At 39.7% G+C, this 20,487-nt stretch overlaps 1 protein-coding gene across 1 annotated transcript in view; it reads left to right on the plus strand.

Annotated features, from left to right (window-relative positions):
• The window catches only part of pcdh9 (protocadherin 9), a 183,377-nt gene extending 169,032 nt beyond the window's left edge, over positions 1 to 14,345 (plus strand). Inside the window, exon 3 of the mRNA XM_076077613.1 lies at positions 13,975 to 14,345. Within this exon, the coding sequence (XP_075933728.1) occupies positions 13,975 to 14,345 (371 nt within the window). The remainder of the gene's footprint in view (positions 1 to 13,974) is intronic.
• Positions 14,346 to 20,487: the final 6,142 nt, after the last annotated feature.

Raw genomic sequence — 20,487 nt, forward strand, 5'->3', positions numbered from 1 at the left:
TACCAATAAAAAAGCAAAGTAATCATATATAGCACAGGGCAAAGTAAGGTTGTGAAGGTGTATTACTGATTACTGGGACATCTCAGTCTCAGATTCATGGCGCATCTTCTACTGGAGGTCAGTGTTGATATTTGTAATATTTATTATCACACGATGTCCATGACCCCATGACCTTATCTTTGGTGGCTTTAGTTGGCTTTTTCTCAATGTTCTGACCGTAACCAAAACCGTAACCACAATAATACAATATTTCAACATTTACAAAATATTCAATACAGAGATTTTGCAAATATGTTCAATATTAATATTTTGCCTGCTTTAATTATAACATTCTTAATTTAGCTGTCATTGCATTTATCGCAGATGTACTTTGCTCATGCAGAAAAGAAGTTGCACTCAACAATTTTAAGTGAGTAACTCAATCACTACTCTAAATTAAGAGGTGGCATACACTTCCAGTATACCCTCACTATGCAAGACACTTAATGCTCTGCATCTAAATTTAACATTATAAAACAGAATATTTAACAAATATGTTAGTTTGACGTTTAAAAGGGAAGGTCTTCATTTCAGTTTTAAAGTTTACAATCCACTCACTCGGCTTAACTTCTGACTGCAACAATAAGTGGTTTTAAAAAAAAGTTATACATACATACATTCCTAAATATTGATTATTTTGAATCAGTCCATGTTTACCAGCTGCCAAACAAAATAAGTCCATGTCTGTTATATCTTTTATTGATATGTTATCATTTCCAGTACACATCTAACATTGAGTAATACGTACTCATCAATGCACTTCAGTACAAGCAGCTATTTCTTATCTTGTCATTCCTTCCAGATTAAAATCAATACTCGCTGCATACAACAAAGAACATAATCACAAATAAAAACATGAACACAGTGTAATATGGCACAGCGTCAAGCAATTGGACTGGACCACTAAGCAGCATTGATGCTTGAATTCATTTTTTTCTTGCATTTGATGGTTGAATTACCTGGTGTCTTGTGTATATAGGGCAAAGTGAATTGTGGTCATGGTGTAGTGTTACTGTATTATGAAGTCAACATGATCATTATCTGTATCTGTTAAATTACTTTCACCTTAACAGCCACAGCAAGCTCACAATGATTAACAGATTGTACCCTTGTATTGAATTTGAAATCTATTCCTCATATCTCAAATGTCAACATAGAGACTGTTAGTGAATGTCGTCTGGGTGCATGCGTGTGTGTTCTACGCAAGCGCTTGTGGACTTTTCATTCATTCATTTTTCAACCACATTTCTGGCATTGCCTGTCAGTGCAGCCCTTTGACCAGGTCTTAACATGGAGGTCGAGCAAAACAATAATATAAATAATATACAATTCATTATTTCAACCAGAAAATTGTATATGGGCCAATTATGAAAACTGAATTAGTCACCACATATAGTATCACTTAAGGTCTTTGACCAGAAATATATTCGAGATGAGCAGGCATACTCACTAATTTAGGGCAGAAATTAGATTACAAGGTCAGTGGCTGAGTCTAATGCAGTGGAAGATTAGAGAGGGAGAAGAAATCATTTTTACATGGCTATTGTTGTCATGGGGACTGAGCACTTGCACTGAGCTGTGTAAAACAGCAATTCAAAATGTGTTTTGAAAACCTGTATTGTCATCCCTATTTTGCCATAAAGGACATGTATAGTACATTGTGTGATTATTATATTGATATTGTGTTGACATTGTGTTTTAGTAAATAAAGTTGTCCCACTGACTCTGCCATTGATCAAGGAATCAGAATAATGGAATAATAGTACTCGTGATATGCTTATCTCTAGTCCTTCTTCGACATGGGAACTGTAACACTGCTGGCTTAATCTCTCTGCTTCAATAATGTATTTGGCCTTTCAATCATACATTTCAGAAATGTTCAATAATGACTTTATTTGAAACTATAATTACAGACACTGCTCCAATGCATGCACACTTTTGGTATCTGCCTTCCTTTATCACCCAATGCACAATGAACATACAAACTGTACACATTTTTCTTTGGTATCCCACACTTTAGCAGTTATATGAGTTATATACATAGCTTTATTGAATGACTAATTTGTGTCAACCAAAAATGGTTAAATGGATGGACAGTGACAATGGATGGATGATAGAAACATGGCCATGGCAGCACAGGTGACTATCAAACTGAAGGTCTGAATGTCAGATATGTTACTTGTTTCAGATGGCAGCACTGTCTACTAACAGACTTAGATTATTCTTTTTGTAACATCAAATGAACATTATTTTATATACCAATGTTTAATTGTATGGTGGTTAAGTCTACAAAAAGCCATATCCAGTTTATGCCTGATAAAGGTATGTTCTATATGAATTTGTAAGCAACAATATACCATATCAAATGTATAGACTTTGGTGATTTGTATTTCTAGCTGTCCTCTTTACAAATACTGAAGTACAGAGTTACCATATGTAGGCATGTGCCTTATTTTCACAATCCCACTGTATTATCCAAATGGTAAGATATCAAAGGTAGCATAGCTTCAGTGAAATTGCGTTTTGTACCAACTGATGCAGATAATCTGCAGGAATATGCAGAAACATGTCTGGAAGAAAAGATTACAGCAAAAGTTAAAATGCTTGCTGGTGAATACAAATGTAGCGAGCAGTCACTGGTGACTTGTTCAGTTTCTGCAGTGCAGTTCAGATGTCCTGCCCCACTTCCCCCGTAGTTGGCTTAGGTTTGAGTTGCTTGGTCACAGAGCATTGTACAGTCTAATAGCTGTAGGCTTAAGTTTGGATGCTGAGACAAAGAGTGAATATGTTTGTACTGTAGCATCATCTCACCCCAAGGGGTGGAAGGTGTGTTCTACAATGGAGTTTAGTTTAGTCCTCATCATCTCTTTTGCTGGTGCCTCCAGGCCAGAAAGCACTTTTTCTTATTGTTAACCGAGCTTAAGTTCTGCAACTTTTAGTCTAGCAGGCCATAACAAAGAACTTGTTCTGGTCTCCCCAAATTGATTGAGGATATCTGGTCTGTTGCATCGGAGATTTGGTCGAATTCCTCCATGTTATCATTGCAGTTCAGTTTGTTTTGCAACTGCAGCAATACCATTTTTTCATTGTGCTAACTGACACTGTGTAAGTTTCTCGTTGCTCTCTAAGAAATTTAAAAAATCCATCATAAGGTGGTATGTCGGTATCCGATACCTGGGATTGGGATTGATCCAGGCATTTGTGATGGATAGGTCTGGGCTAAGTGAAGTCCGATCCATTTTGGTTCCTTTGTTTGTTTGTTTTAAGTACTGCAGCTGTCAAAATCTCCCCATTGAGCCCAATTAAAACACTTGACAATTTCTTAATGCACAACGTTTTTGAGTCAGCGTGTATGTCAGCGTGTGTCAGCCTTTCAGCAACCTTTGTTAGGAGCGCCGCACTTCTAAAGTGCCGCTGTTGGTTAAATTGCATTTGAACTTTAGTGTTTACCTAGTTCATGTAAGTCTGTCCAAATGTTTCCTAACCTTTTTGCTAGAAAATGACACTGATCTATCCAGAGATATTTTACAAAGTACCATAGGACATAAAACAACATATGTTTGAAGACCCTCAAAGGAAAGCTATGATGGCAGATATATTTGTAAATTAACTCAGACATTTCAATTTAATTTCACTAAATGTGTACAATGCAGACGTATCATGTAAAATACTAATACAAAAAACGTGATTGGTACCTCTCGAATTATAAACTTTTTTCTCGTCAGGCTGTTAAGTTGATGGTTGTCCTTGCTCCAACTGACAAAACTCTCCAGTCTCATCCACTCCTCCTCACTGCTGCAATCTAAAAAGCAGGAGTCACCTGAAATTCTGGAGGTGGCATGACCCAGAACTGCAAATTAAATTTGCGGCGTACAGTAGAAGATGAGCAGGAAAGGTCAGAGTCTTTTGATGCGCCACTGGGCTGTTACTCTGCAGCATGTCTGACGCTGTGCTTTTCAGATTCTATGGTCTGTCCACAATATCTGATTCATGGCAAACTTAAGCTTCTTCCCTAAGTATGAGAGGCCGGATGGTTTTGAATGCAGTGGAGAACTCATAGTATATGATTCATACCATATTATCTTAACATCTTTATTGAAAGTTTAGTCTAACATTGAATATGCATTAGGCAATGCTTTTGAGAATACAGTCTCGTTGTCGTTGAGTTATATATCTTGGAGCTACAAAATAGCAACAACACTTTAAAGGAATAATCATCACTATTCCATATAGACGAAACATCAAGTTAGCTTTAAAATGAGGTCAGAAAGAAATATATTGACTCCTAAAACAACTGTTTAATTTTGAATGTTACTTTGCTAAAATTCAACAACTTTGATAGAATATTCCACTTAAAGAGGATGCAGTTAAACCCTAGAGTGGTGCAGTGGAGTTTTGAGGGAAACACGGAGTGAGGAGAGCATCAGGGATAAAGGGAAATATGGTTTTGGATTAGTTGGGTTTTTATAGCTTCTCCCCACCTAAAAAACAAAAGGGAATCACTTATCAGACTGGCTCCTTACTATCACATAGTGGCTACTGACTCAAGACTGTAACATAGGGGAAAGAGAATGAGGAAAGAATTAATTGAGTCTCATGTGAATACTATTCACCAAATGATCTGATGTCTATCAGAAGATTAAAAATTGTGATTGTAGATTGGTAGCCTGGGCTGTCAGACCACATGCAATTTTAAAGCGCTGTAGGGTATTTAGGCAACAGACCATGAACGCTTTTCAAATCATACATAATGATGTCAACCCTGAAACCCATTAGTGCTTGGCAAGTATTAGAGAAGTGAACATGGTTGCTTCCACAAAGAACTGAATAATGAGAGGCGTGTATGTTCAATTTCTACTACATTCTAATGACCTTCAGTAAATAAATATAGCATACATGTAGAGTACATATATGTATGTACAGTATGTGGTATGTGCATTGTCCAGTGCACATTTTTCTAACGAAACCAATCGGCTGACTTTTTGATGAATAAAATCACTGAAAATGCCAAAACATTTCTTAAGCTTCATTTCCAGCTCACCAGCATCAGTAGCCCACTTATTCCCTCACGCACTATGCTGTAAACAGGACAAATGTGTGGGTCCAATACAGAGTACCTTGAGCTGAATATTTGAATTACAAATTGATCTGAGAATAGTTTTAAGTGAGGTCTAAACCAATAATATTTATCAGGGATCATGGAAATTATGTAAATGAAGGCATTTCTTTGACAGGCTTTGTGCTTTTGTTTTTCTTACTGTTCCTCACCTTCACTTTTCTTTTCTTCTCTTCCATCTTTCCTGCTCCTCTGTTCTATATATCTAAACACCCTTCTCTTCCATTCTCAAGCTTTGTCTTCTTTTTCTATTTTGACTGCCTCCTGTCCTTCATCTCCTCTCATGAGAAGCTGCTGCCTGGCCTCAAAGGGAGCACTAGAAAGGATCCATCAGCCAGACTAGTATTCTCCTGAGGATGCATCCAGCATGTTGCTCTGTTCTGCTCTGCTCACTATCACATTTATCCAACCCCAGATAGCCTTTACTGTAGATCACAGGACCTGTTTTCAAATTAGCTGCAAAGCTGTATGGAGCTGTAATTCTATGCTTTGTTGGACACCAACCACCATACCACTCACATGTTTCCCAAAGCCATTTGCAATATATTTGCTCTTAGTATGAGGCATATCTTTATGAATACAGGCTATGTTTATAATGCTGTATATCATTTTATGCCTTGGCGTATACCAGTGGTTCTCAAACTTTTTCTGTCATGCCCCACTTTGGAGGAAGAAAAATGTTCATGCCCCACCGCCCCAACAAAATTGTAACAAAATGGTCCATGTTGAACTTTTATTGAAATAACATTTTGTGACTCCTCCATCTGTGCTTTTTCAAATAATAGAATAAAGAAAATTGTAATCACTTTCAAGTAAGCCAGATTGCTCCATCAGACAAAAACAAATACAATGTGCAATCACTTCGTTAGAACAATGCAAATAAAGTTATATCTGTGCAAAAAATAACTAATATTTGGCAAAAAATAGCTTATTGTGAATATCTTTCTAAGATATTCACAATAAACTGCAACCTGTGAAAAACAAAACAAAATGAGTGCAGATATGCGTCACACATATCAGGAGCATTTTATTTTAAAGATGAGCTTTAAAATGTAGCATTCTAAAAGTAAAATAATAGCTGTGATAATAATAGCTGCACGTGGGACTGTTGGGACTGTTAGTACACTGGCTGTGGTCATCACAGTGAACAATGTCTGGCAGTGTGATGAGAGGACATGTGAGCCCTTGTTGCTGTACTTTATCTCCTTGGAGCAGAGGCTGCATTCAGCATACCCTGCCTTATCAATGTATTTAAAATACTGTGACAGCAGGAAGCTCCTCACGTCTGTTTAGACCTCCACCTTTATCCAGGCCCAGCTCCACTCACAGCTCAGCCCTGCGTCAAGCTGCGCTACACAACCAGCCCCCTCTCCCTGGAGCTCTTTGACCTCATCATCTCATCAGTATCATCCTCATTCTACTTTGAGTTAAAACAAACAACCTGCAACCAGATGTGCCGGTGTTCAGGTTTAACGTTAATGAGTGACCGCGTGAACTGAACCGGAACACGGGGGGGCTGCATGTTTCATCACGTTACGTTTTTTCCTCCTAAATCGTGATAATGACGAACGTTAACAGTCGATAAAGTTTTGCATGCAGTGGACGTTAACTTAACCCAGCAAGTCTGAACGGTAACGGAACATAACGTAACTTAAACTTTAAGGGAGGGAAATGAAGACGCTGTAGACATCTTAACGCTGATTGGCCAAGACTCGACACGTCATATCAAAGAGGTTTTATTGTGAAGATCACGACATCACCTTTTCTCCTTATCTCGCTCCAATCTGAGAAACGCTGGCTGGCCAGTTGACCCCCCCCCAAAAAAAAGCTCTACGGATCTACACGATGATATATTTTGATTGAAAACGGCGAATTTCGCCGAAAAGCGACAAGTTTGCAGGTATGAATACAGTTCTTGAAATAAAAAAATTCTGCATTTCCCCCTGCGCCCCACCTGCAATACCGCCACGCCCCACAGTTTGAGAACCACTGGCGTATACAGTGATGGATCAGTGGTATATGTCTGTATGTATGTTTTGTGTTGAAAGACGGGTCACAGAGAAAACCTACAGCAGATTTAAAGAGTTAATCTGCCAGACGTATCTTGTGTGTTTTCGAGCAGCAGCTGGAGACAGTGGTACGGCAATTTCAGCCTCCATGTTGGACCAAAACAAAGCCTCATTCATCCCCAAATAACAACATCTGGGCATGCTTAACAGCATGGATAAATAAACAAGCCCTATGGACACTAATTCCCCCACACTCAATCACTCTCACTCCCTCTCCACCCGTTCCCCCTTGCCATTCTGAAGGCTGTAGGTTGTTGGTGGTGGACTGGCACATCAGCACTGATAGTGTGCATCCAATTAATTAGCCAAACGTTATCTCATTAGCAATAGCCGGCAGACTAAAACAAGAATACTCCCTTATAGTTGCAAACAACCTCTGGCCAAAAATGAGGATGATTCTCTCCTCCTCCGTAACCTCTGTGATCTGTTGATGCTGAGTAGGAGGATTGAATGAGAGACATGTGAATACTGTTTGGTCAAAGTGTCCATCGTTAAGCAGCGATTGCTCGTGGCTCACATTTATTCAACAGCTTCTGCAGAATTAAACAGACCAGCCCCCAGCACATCCTAATGAGTCCTTATCAGGAGGCAATCTAATGGTTTCTTTGTCTGTAAGTTATCTGTCTTTGTGGACATCTGCAGCATTTGCACAGAGCTGTAAGCAAAAGTAAGCACCATCTGACACGGTTGTGAATCCCTTGCATTCCTCAACACCTGTGCCTCAATGTTATTTAAAGCACTCAGGGGCTCTGCACCAAACATCAGCCACCGGCTATTTGCTTGTGTGTGTGGTGTGTGTGTGTGTGTGTGTGTATGCAGAGAGAAACTTGACTTCTTGAGCATAGTAACCATGAGCAACGAGCTATGCACAGACAAAGTAGCACTAAACAATGTGAAAGCCATTTTGTGTGAATTAAGGGAACTTGATGCTACAATTAAAGCTTTATCTATGTGGAAAAGCTGTGACTTTGAAAATTAGCTGATTATGCATGCTGATGCTGTGGACTTGAGATATGTTGATTATTTGTCAGTGGACATCAATGCAAATAAGATTATGTGTCTCACCATTACTAAAATAATTTCAATGAAATCTGTCTGTCTGTCTGTCCGTCTGACATAATGGCAAAATGCATAAATACAGTCTTTTCAGACAGATCATAGGGATAAAAAAAGAAAAAAAACATGTTCACAGCAATGCTTTGGTGCTTGTTTAAAACATCTTCCAACAGCATGCAGCTGAATCAGGTGCCTCTTCGTTGCTTAAATCTTACAAGATAAAATTCACATGAAAGCTCATGTACATTAGAGCTACTGACTTGGCTAAAATTCAAGTGTATTTGCCTTTTTTTTTTTAAAGGAGCATATACATTTATAAGCTATTTGCAAAAGTAAAGAAAGAGTTACATTTCTACATTTCACTGGGCCGTACGGGATCTATTTCAGATGTACTGCGTGTTTGTCGAGCTGCAGTACAACGGAGTACATACCCAGCGGCCTCTTATCTGCAGTTGTAGTGTCATGGTGTGCTGGTGCTTATCATCTGTCCACAGCTCTTCGAAGTTTCAGCAAGAGTAGCAGGATGTCACTTGACCCCTCTGGCCTTTTCCAAGTCGCACGGTTTTCAGCAAAGACTGATTATTGATTACGCTATTAGCATGTATAGCTATGTCACTTTCCATGGAAACCTGAATGTATACAGTGTGTATGAGATGTCACTGATTACAGAGATGTCACTGATTACAAGCATATTCTTGGACAAAATACAATAGAATACGCTGCTAATAAACCTTGATGGTCAATCTCTGTCAAGTTAAATCAGATGAAATCACAGAGGTCTATTCACAGTAAGGATTATCACCAAGAGCTATGCAGGAAAACAAGATGGAAATAAAGAGTTGTCTCTATGTGAATATTAAAGTACTGGACATGAGGCCATGCCACAAGAGAATTAATAAGTCAATGGCAAACTACAAAAAAGTAAACAAAGTAAAGACAACGACTAATAAGGCAGGAATCTAGGAAGATTACAGACTGTGCTTAAAGTAGTTAACAAATACTCAATCTGGACTCTTCCAGGAAGTCTGTTCCAAAGTGAGGAGGGCTGATGGGAGGAGGTTCTACCTCTTACAGTGTCCTTTCAATTAAATGGACCAACATATTCCTGTTCACTGTAAACTGTAGGGCTCTCCCTGCATCAATAGGGAGCCAGTAAAGAGATATCGAGGCACCAGTAATGTGCAGTGTTGTGTTTTGGCTTTGTTTGAAATATTTTGACTGCTGAGTGAGTTTTGAATAAGCAGGTGTGGAGTTTCTGGAGAGTGATATACCACAGTACTTTTTTATGAAGGGAACAAAATAATTGTCTGCTTTTTTTTTGGGTTGTTAAAGGAGAGGAGATATCCTTCCCCTAGATATATTGCTGAAGTACAAATGTGCTTTATTGTGCTCCAATGACACATTTCAAGAAATAGGTCCAGATCTTTGACTGCACAGGAACAATGTTTTATTTTGAATATCCCCTAAATATATTTTATTGGATAACTTATAGTCAAGTTTGCATTTGAACTACTACCACTTATAATGGCAGAAGGTGGGTGTTCCAGTCATTTATACTTCATATTTAGCCATGTTGACTGCCCGTTTACATCCTCAAGAGTTTTTACGCACTCGTGGTCTTTAAGGTTTTGCGCATCTGAACAGAGCTGGTGCAGACGTCTGCATAGTTTAAAATGAGATGAAATGATCTGTTGAGTGAGATGTGTGAGTGATAAACACGTCTCATACACTTGCAGTCCAGACGAGGGGTTAGCCAATTGTGGCTTATTTTTATTTAATCAAACATGACACTATATACACCAATTTGTAATGCTATTTGTATCTGTTTATTTTCCTCTTGAACACAAATATGTGGATAAGTATCTCAGATACAAAAGCAGAAGTACCCCCTGAGGTACAAGTATCCCTGGTTGGGAAACGCTGGTCTATATTATACAGTATACATACTGTTGGATTTGTATAGTTTTTTTTCTAAACCTACTAGCTCTATGCCTCAATTGGTTGTTCAATCAGGCTGTGTCTCAAACAACAGGCATGCACAGATTAGAAGAGAAAATGGCTGATTCAAATTATCCTCTGCTGCCCACTGATTGTACCAATCTACATGCAAATGGTCATGTTTGTTGCACAAGGGGAATAGCAAAGCACAAAGTGCCCTTGATAAATGTCTGTCTCTGCTTTTGTTACAAAAAAAAAAGAAATATGGACAATTCAGTCACCTAACTCTGCTGTAATCAATACACAAACTGTTAATATCACGAACGCATATATTGAGATTAACAAATCAGTCAGGGTTTTTGTTGCTCCATTTCTATAATTATTTTCAAGCACCCGATGATTACAAAGGAGGATGAAATTACATTGGTGACATCCTCATTATCATGACTTCATTATAATCATTTGCCGAACAATACAAAAACAGCAAAAAGTCACATAAATGGCGGCACTGTAAATTGCTCCTCTGCGCAACACTGCATACCATCTACATGTGCACAGTCCTTTTCCTCTCTTACGTCTCTCGCCCGTAACAGCCACTCATCTACAATCTCATTTGAGGAATTCATCTTACTGTCTCCCGGGAACCATGTATTATTGCTCTCTGTGGTTCTCCTTGCAACCATGATAATGTGTGTCTTGGTTAGACTCCTCACGTGCCAGTTATGAGTTCCTGTTATTGTGATGGACACCACATTCATGAAGAAGAGTGATTGTCTCTCTCTCCGGGGTCCAGGCTTTCTTCAAATCATAAATCTAAATGTGCTGTCAAAGCCAGATCCAGATCCCATTGTTTGAGTAGCACAGCTTAGGGGAACACGAGGACACATTCTCATTAAACTAGAATTATAATAAAACATATTGTCTGAAACATGTAAACAAAATATAGCAAATGAGCCAATAGGTAATATACAATTTTTTATTATCTTGTTTTGGGTCAGAATATATGAAGAAGCATAGGAACAAAAAATAATTATTCTCCTCATGAACACACTTTTAATTGCTAACACATATAGAGTATCCAATACAGCAGCCCTGCAATCAATATCACCTTTTTAGGCTTATATTGTTAATCTTTCATTGAGACGCATTGAGAGGAGTATCAACTTAACTCTATTAACTCCAATTTATAGTTTGCAAAAGTGTCAACAATTCTTTGGATTTGTTTAATTAGAAAAAAAAGTTAACTATATCATTCAAATCACTTTCTTACATTTAAGCTAGCGTTATTTTTTTATGGTCAGGTAAAATTGTCTTATTTCTTATTATTGATCCTTATGGTGGAGTGTGGTTAAAAAAAACAAAATACAACTAAAAACAACACATTGTGGTTGTAGACACATTATAGAAGTGTTTGACTGGGTTTATAACCATAAAGATTGCCAAACCACAGCATATACAGTTAGGCTTGATTGTAGTTAAACCTGCAAAATTGATAAACAATTCTCGGTGGGTTCAGCATCAACAGGCCTTTCACATTCCAGTAAGGTTTTTTGTCTTTTTTTGGCAAAAATGTAATTTAATGGAGCTTAAGAAGACATTAATACGCAGATTTTCTTTCATTTATTTCATAATGTCAATGTCAATTTTAATATATTTGCAAACATTTTTTTAAATGTAGGTAGTATTAAATCCATAGGGTATTAAGTTGAACATAACGACTCGATATAAACAGGCATAAGATGTCTCCAATACTCTCTGCTCCTGTAATAACATTACATTTCAAATTGTCTGAGTAAGTTTCAACTAACAAGGAGAAAAACAGGTCCAGGCAGAAGTTTGAAAAAAGCCCTTTGAAATATTACACAACTTAGCCACCAGCCAATTAGCTTTTTGTGAAGCAAAGGGACAAATTAGGACAAATAGTTATCATTTTCTTTTTTAGGACAAAAACAGATGAATTATTTACCCTTTGAAGCTTGAATTACAAATACAGACAGAATTGGGGGTTTTTTTTTTAAAAAGGAGAATAAACCAAACTCAAAGGAGAAGAATCCTTCAAATATTAGAGCGCATTATATTTCATGCATTATGTATTCCTTTTTATCAAATGAGATTTTAAAAAATACAACCTGAAACACTGACTTTTTTGATTTTTCATGTCTGAAAGGTGATGGATGTTCATCAGACGAGTAGCCAGATAGTAGCAAAGAGTTAGAGAACCATGTCCTGCTGATGATTTATTGTGATGCAGATTGACCTTCAGTGTTTTTTTTTGTCTTTCTCAGGTTTAAGGGAAAGGGGTTAGGAACATTTCCACTGAAGATAGGAATGGGGAGCATGTGCTATTGTGGCCTGCAGACTCTGGAACAACTGATTATTGACATTAAGTTGGTCAAAATCATAGATCCCCATACAGTGTATATTGATACCGACAAAGCTTTCATTGTGTGTTTTATACACTTTACACACAACTGTATTCACTTACAGTGTCACATTTTCTCTTAATGTATTTAAATGTTCGACATTAAATGATAGAAGAGGTGAAAGTCAGCTTGTTGGGGTAGCCTAATTACTGAGAGAATATAAGATGACATCATTGCAGCGTAGCACCTTAGGCTGCACATCCGTCTATTTAAAATGTATTATGTAGGCGCTGTAAATGTTTCTATGGATTCAATTGACAGTGCTCAAAGAGAACTCATCCATCCTTTCATCCTCCTCAAGATTTATAGCCCCCGATGCTCTCCAGCTCCAGAAAGCATGCTCATTTATTTTTCAAACTACAGCTTTATTTAAATGTCTCGAAAGGGCTTTGAAAAGTTGCCAAATCTAGAGAAAACGCACAGTGTTTTACAGTTCTTTACTGAACTGATTCTTGTTCTTAGCTGAAAGGAATGGAACCCGTTGTTTTCTTCTGCTTCTGTAGCCCATCTTCTTCAAGGTTCGATGTGTTGTGTGTTCAGAGATGCTCTCATGCATAGCACTGTTGTAAAGTATGGTTATTTGAGTTACTGTTGCCTTCTTGTCAGATTCAACCAGTCTGGCCATTCTCCTCTGACCTCTCTTATTAACAAGGTGTTTTCACAGGATGTTGTTTTTCACACCATCCTCTGAAAACTGTAGAGACTGCTGTGCTCGGAAATACCAGGAGCTCAGCAGTTTTAAGATACTCACACTATCCCGTCTGGCCCCAACAATCATTCCAGTCGAAGTCAAGTTTCTTTCCCATTCTTAACTTCCGAACCTCTTGACCATGTCTGCATACTTTTATGCATTGAGTTGCTGCCATAATTTTGCCTGATTAGATATTTTCATTAACGGGCAGGTAACAGGTGTGTCTTATAAAGTGTTAAATATAAAGTATACATGTCCCACTCGTCTGCAGCAAATGTTTTAACCATGACACCAATTTGTCCTTAACCTTAACTGAGTGCTTTCAGTGCAGACACACAACACCAATAACAGATATAGATAGATTGTAGGATCAATTGAACAAGGAACAAATGAAATACTAGCAGTAATAAAGTATATTATTTTTTAAGAATGATTTAAATGTACTCTACAGGTACATAACATTAATAATGATTGATATTTTTCTTTCATATAATCCTGTATGAAGAATTATCCCCTGTGGGTGACGATCAGTTTAAGTCGTATTTTGATCAGGACTGTAACAAAATGGTAATGATGCAAGTATTATGGTTGATCTCAATATATTTTTACCTGTTCTTTTTATCTTTTATTTTTCTCCTTTAGATGGCCCCCTGGGACCTCGTGGCTTAGTGGAAGCTACAGAGATGTGCACACAGGAATGCCTAGTCCTGGGACATTCAGACAACTGCTGGATGCCCCCGACATTGGGAACATACCAGCAGCCCAAGTCACCCGTGTCTAGCTTTGGCTCTCAGAGGGAGTGGGGTCCCAAGGAAAAACTTCTCAATGGACATACTCTAACCAGAACCTGGAAAAATGAGAGTGGGCGGTCAGAGCATTTCGGTGACAGGAAGCAGTTTGGGAGCGGAGAGGGACACTTCACCAGCAGTGGCATGGCTGATATTCCGCTGGTGAGTCTGAAGTCCTGCCAGCCAGCCTCCTGCCCAGACAGCCCGAAGGACCAGCAGCTATAAGATGGACTTTGCTTCTGTGCTGTGAGATGTCCACCTGAGCTCCTCTCCTGTTTTGTTATTGTTTTCTTTCTTGTTTCATCTCTTCCCACTTAAGTTGATGCTTCTGCAGTGTGATAGCCACATATACTATGTAGGCAACAAAACTATAGTGCTTATGCTCTGTTCTCTACAATCCAACTTTATTATGGCTCTTGAGGAAACCAATTTTTTTTTGAACCTCCATGGATTTCTTCAACTTCACATTTTCTGTCCACTTCATGTGTGATTTGGACAAGTGGAGGAAGGACATGCGTAAAATGGAGAAAATAATAACAAAAAAACTACCATGGTTGACCAGTATATACACATATTTGTGGTGTGGTTGTTATTGAGTCTTTCAGGACTATATTAATCAACACAATCAAAGAAAATGGAATTACATTTCAGAAAGTGTTCTAATAACACTGTTAGTGGACACTTGTTTATTCTGTCATTGTCTGTGAGTTTGTAAATAAGACTTATTAACCACTATCATGTACATGTAATAACCACAGTGAATAGGACAGTTCGTGGCTGTCGTCATCATGGCTTGTCAACCATTTGGGATTTCAAATGGACAAAGATCTATAATTTGGCATAATGTACAACAACTAAACATTTACCTAATTATTTAAAACCTGATGGTTAATTTTGAAACATTTTTCCATCCCGTAATATACTCAATGTTGCCCATGTTTCATAAAGATTTTTGTCAAGTACTGCAAAACCACAGGCAAACCTTTTTTTTTTTAAAACATTTTGTATGAAGGATGTCAGTGCTCAATATGTGCATTATAAAAATGAAAAGCTTTGAAAGCTCTCCTCTATAAACTGATTTTGAAAGTGTTCAGTACAATTAAATAGCAATATATTTGTAAATGGCTAAATGTTTTATCTAACGTTGATCTTATTATTGTATAGATTTTATTCAAATTGTGATTTAACTGAGTGCAATCCCTCAGTATTACCTGCAATTTATTGGCATATGTATATACATATATAATTTCACACAGACTATTATTTTCCATACTTAAGAAAACACAGGTTATTAAAACAATGTAATCACTGTGCCTTCATGATGTTTCTTCAAACACTGAATTGCATTATTTAAAAGATGAGAACATGTTGGCTACAAAGACTATCCTGTGTGATAAAGAAATGCCTTATGCATTGGATGTTTGCCAAATTACACGTCACACAGATATTAAAGTACATAATCAAGTGTTTGGTACTGAATAAAAACGCAAAGGCATGTGCAGATAATGGGTCAACCATGAAAGATCATCTGTCATTCCACTGTCTGAAAAAGTTTGTTTTATTCCACAGCATGGAAGGCAAATTACACAATGGAATAGCATGCTAAAAGATATAGCTTTTAAAAATTAACTTGATAATTTTTCTGTCATTTTATTTTATTGGAATAGAGTTGATTTGTGTATTAAGGAGACATTCAGTTTGTAAAGCATTTTCATATTTATGTCACAATATAAAGAAGTTAAGTGGGATGGAGTGATTTGCTTATCGCAGTATGTTTGTCAGTTGTGAGGGTGTTTGACATCACAGATACTGAAACAGTTAATCCTTGTTAATACTCTACAGGTATACAGCTACTGCAATAAATGTTTTAATTATGTGTATGCTTAATTTGTGTGCAGGATGATCACCTCCGGAGTTCTGTGTCTGTTTTGTGTAGATGCTTGCCAACCAATGTTTCTCAATAATTTGGTACAATTTCTTGTTGTAAAATAAGTCAATTCATTTCTAGTGCAGAGGACACTCATGAGGTACAACTGAGCTGTTCCTAATTTTTTGAGTTATTTGTTGTTCTTGCAACAGCCAGATTGTCATCATTAGATTAGACCCATGTCCTTCACCATCACATGAACACAGCATTACCGTGTCCCTACCAAAAGAAAATCCTGTCTGAGGAAATACGGGTATGGTGAAATTTTGGGAGGGGGTTGCCATGGAAAATGTCTGGAGCCATCCAAAGACAGCTCTCAATTCACTGATGGTATCACTATGGTTCTAACTCATCCACACAGCATCCACCCTCTACTAGACTAGGGTAGTCTCCATTCACAAGCACGCAATCGCCCACTGAAAATCTGCATACACAAAGCTGGCCAACCAGGAGGGTCACCCGAATACATGTGGACCCTACAGTATATATGGCAGCTGTCACCACTGTCTGCCATCCTTTTTCTCTTCAAGCGAATGGTGGGGTGCCCACTCACTGCTCACCTCCACTGGCTAAGATTAAACGCCGGCAGTGGTGGGATTACTTCCAACGCTTCAATGTGATGCTTGGCTGCTATTCGAGCAACCTGAGCTTGAGACCTCTGACGTCGAGGTCCCGCCCCGACTGCTAACTCTCTGCCGCTGCCTCCAGTCATCCCTGCTGAGACACTGACTTCTTCTGCAGATGACGATGATGACAATATCTCATCAGTGTCTGCTAGGAGGAGATAGATTACCTCTCAGAAGAGATTTAGGCCCTGTTGCAGAAAAGGGATATGTCTGTCCTCCCCACTCAAGACCGATTGAAAGTTTTAGTCTGCGTACCTCCTGGTTCCTAAAAGGAGAGAGTTCGGACCCATTTTGGAACTGTAAGTCCTTAAAACCTCTTGTACACGAGAGCCCCCTTTAAAGGGGGCTAGAGGGGGGCGGGGGGGTGGTGTACATGTGTACAATTCACTTTTGCGAAAGGAATAAAATAATAAAAAATACCTGTGTAACAAAGAAATTCTGGGCGAAACAACCATGGGAGCCATTTTACACACTGCAAAACACAATTGTACATGAACTAAGATCATATCTGGAAGATATCTAGAAGATTTGCAACAATTTTGGCCAAAAATCGACGAACTGTGCTCTTTGGATGATCTCTCATCACGAAGCACGGATCGCACATGGCGGATGAGCACATCTAGCAGGCTCGTGATTCGACCCGGAAACGAGCAGCGGCGTCGAAATTACTCTCTTTCAAACCGTTCAAAGGTTATGGGTATACATGCTAACATCAGCCACTGGTCACGAGAAAATAAATTGGGTAAAAAAACTTACGTTTTGACGGTTTTGGCGATGTAAAACGGATTTATTCCAACGGATTTCGGCGCTCATGTGTCCTCCATCCTGTGCTGCATGACTGTGACTGGTATCAATGCGCTGGCGGAATGAATGGCAAAATGGCAGCCGATTCTGTGAGGTGGACCAATCCATGTAGAGAGGGGGGTTTGCCCTGCATTTTGCGATTTTTAGTCAGTAAAGAGACACTGAGATTCTCAAACACCCCCGCATGGCTCCCGTTGGACTATCCCACATCTAAAATGGTCTCACACTTGTAAATCGGCCGATCACAGGCCTTACCAGTGTCACATAGACACTTATTATGAGCCATTTATTGTTATGAATGACAGATATGACACATCATAACTGCTCAACATTATTGAAAATGGTGTCAAACTGCTTTATTAGGATTATTGAACACTCTTAAGATAAGACAAGTGAATATATAGTTAATATTTAGTTATATAGTATATAAAATTAGAATACAGCAATGCAACTGCTGCTTCCAAAAATGAGAATTTTGCATGCCTTTGCTTGGTTTATGCTGGCTTGCTTCACTCAATCGAAGTCAAATCAGTTTTAGAGACTGTAAAACCTGTTGTGCTATGACTTTGGCTCTGCCATTAACATTTGTAGGCCTTATTTCAAGTAATATTTTAGACACAAGTGCTTTTTTTCAGGCGAAACTGAAACTTTTTCAATTTGAGCTGTGCCATATGTGTATTTGTTATTAACCAGTAACATATACACAATATTTACACATATCAGCACATCTGACTAGTGTTACCTGTATTATACAATCAAAAAATTATTAAAATAGACCTTGTAGTTGCAGAAATACACTCTCTTTAGTATGAGTATGCAATTTTCGAGCAGAGACCTAAAAATAGGGCTAGTGTTCAAGAGGTTTTTAACCAATGTATTGCCTGCAAGAATGTTCCATATGCTAACCATCAAGTGGTTAATGGAACTGGTTCAGCCAGGCGATTGACTTAAAGGATGCATCATTTCATGTCAAGGTGGCCCCTAAACACAGGGGAAACGTGAGAAAGCCTACAAGTATAACAGGCTGCCGTTCACCTATTCCCTGATGCCCACACCTTCAGCGGATGTGTGGACATGGCACTGCAGCCATTTTGCAACTGTGGCATAAGGGTCTTTGTAACAGGCTCCCTGCTACACGGTGGGTCTGTTGAGCACAATGACGCCAGCACACGGTTAAATGACGGTTTGCAATGTTCTTTATTTGTACGGAATCGGCCTAGCTTGGCCGTGTGCTCTCCGGCCTTGCCTCCGAGCACACGCCGCGGGAGGTTTCCCGTCCTCTCCCGTTCTGTCCGTTCCGTGTCTCTCTGTGCTCGTCCCGAGCTGTCCCTCTCGCCTCCGTCGCTACTGTTGATTAAGTACAGCTGTAAGAGACTTAATCAGGATCAGTTTCAGCTGCGCCTAATTAAGTCTCTTCCCGGCACCGTTCCCTGAACCACTCCCACACTCCGTCCCCTCCACAGCTGAGCCACCCACGCCCGCCACCACAGTCTTCTTTTTATTACAACCTCATCGTCAAGTCCATCGAATATTCCACATGGTCCAATTGATCTTGGAAGAAGAGCGGTGAGCTGCCACACCTACAGGTGGAGTATCTGGGTGTTGTGCTCCACGTTTGCAGACTGGGGGCATCTCTGTCAGAACACAGACAAACAACCTGTTGCAGGCTGCAGCGTGGTGCGACGGTAACGCCGTTGACCGGCATGCAGGCGCTAGGGTTCATGGCGGCTGGCCATACGATGGTGCTAAGATGGTTTGCCAGCCTTCGCTAGCAAGCGCAAACCAGTGCCTGGTTACCATTACCTCAGTAGAGAATGATGTACACTACTGGGAGTCCACACAACAATCATTGAAGGCTGGGAGGGACCTCCTCACAGAAACCTCCCTGCCTGGGTAGGGGGGGACCTGCCTTGGGCAAGTTGTTGGTGGTGTGAGGCCTCCAGCGGGGGACCAAAACATCAGACTCCTCGAACTACAGGCAGTGTTCCCAGTCCTCCAACACTTCAGACCCATGATACACAAGTGGATCTGTTCACTAACCGATGCAACACCCACTGCTCGCTATGGTTGTCCCTGGCACAGCAGGATGATCCACCACTGGGGATGGATGCATTTGCTCACATGCCATTGCTGAAAAAGCTGCTTTACGCCTTGATGCTGCTTTGCAGTGTTTGGTGGATAGAGGGCTGTCTTGTCTTTGGACACCCTCTCGCGAAGCAGTTCTTGCATGGGGTCAAAAGGCATTGCTCTGTGATGCGTGCCTCCTCCCGATTGTCGGAACTGTGATTAATGCTCAAGGCCTTGGTGAAGGGTCCCATTGAGCCTCTGGAGCACTCCTCTCTGAAGAAGTTGTCATTCAAGACAACTTTGCTGCTTGCAATGACCTCAGCTAAGACTAGTGTGTGAACTAACTGTCCTGTAGATTCACCCCAATATCTTGCTACGGCGTGGTGAGCGTACTGGGGCTACCCTCAGACCAAGTCCCTCCTTTGTTACCAATAACTTAAGGCGTTCTTTCAGTTCCAAGGTTATATAGCTGGATGCTTTTTGTCTTCCACCTCATGCGGAACAGGGAGGCAAAGTTACATGTGCTTTGTCCAGTTCGTGCTTTGGCATTCTATTTTTTTTTAACAAACTGTCCCCATCAGACACACTTTACAGCTGTTTTTGCACTTTGCAGATGGTGTGTCTTGCCACTGTAGTCCACTCATATTCCACACAGCATGGCAGTGTCAGTGGCCTTGTTTGGTGGGGTGAGGGTCGAGGACACGTGTGGCGTATCCGTGGTCGACACCCTGTCAGTTCATAAGGTTCTATCTCTTGGACATTGACAGGCTCATTTTCATGGACTGTGCTCGCAGGAATGACTGGTGAAAATAATGGCGTGTTGGTCCGTTGTGTTGCACCTGAACCTCCCTCTGGGCATGATACACCTACATACCGGTACTCCTTGATGTACCAAGAAGTTTGATGTGCAGGATGTCTGCTGCTTGTCTTTTGACACCTGCAG

The sequence above is a fragment of the Anarhichas minor genome, unplaced genomic scaffold, assembly GCF_050575085.1.
Source record: "Anarhichas minor isolate MPS153535 unplaced genomic scaffold, ASM5057508v1 ptg000062l, whole genome shotgun sequence".
Lineage (NCBI taxonomy): Eukaryota > Metazoa > Chordata > Actinopteri > Perciformes > Anarhichadidae > Anarhichas > Anarhichas minor.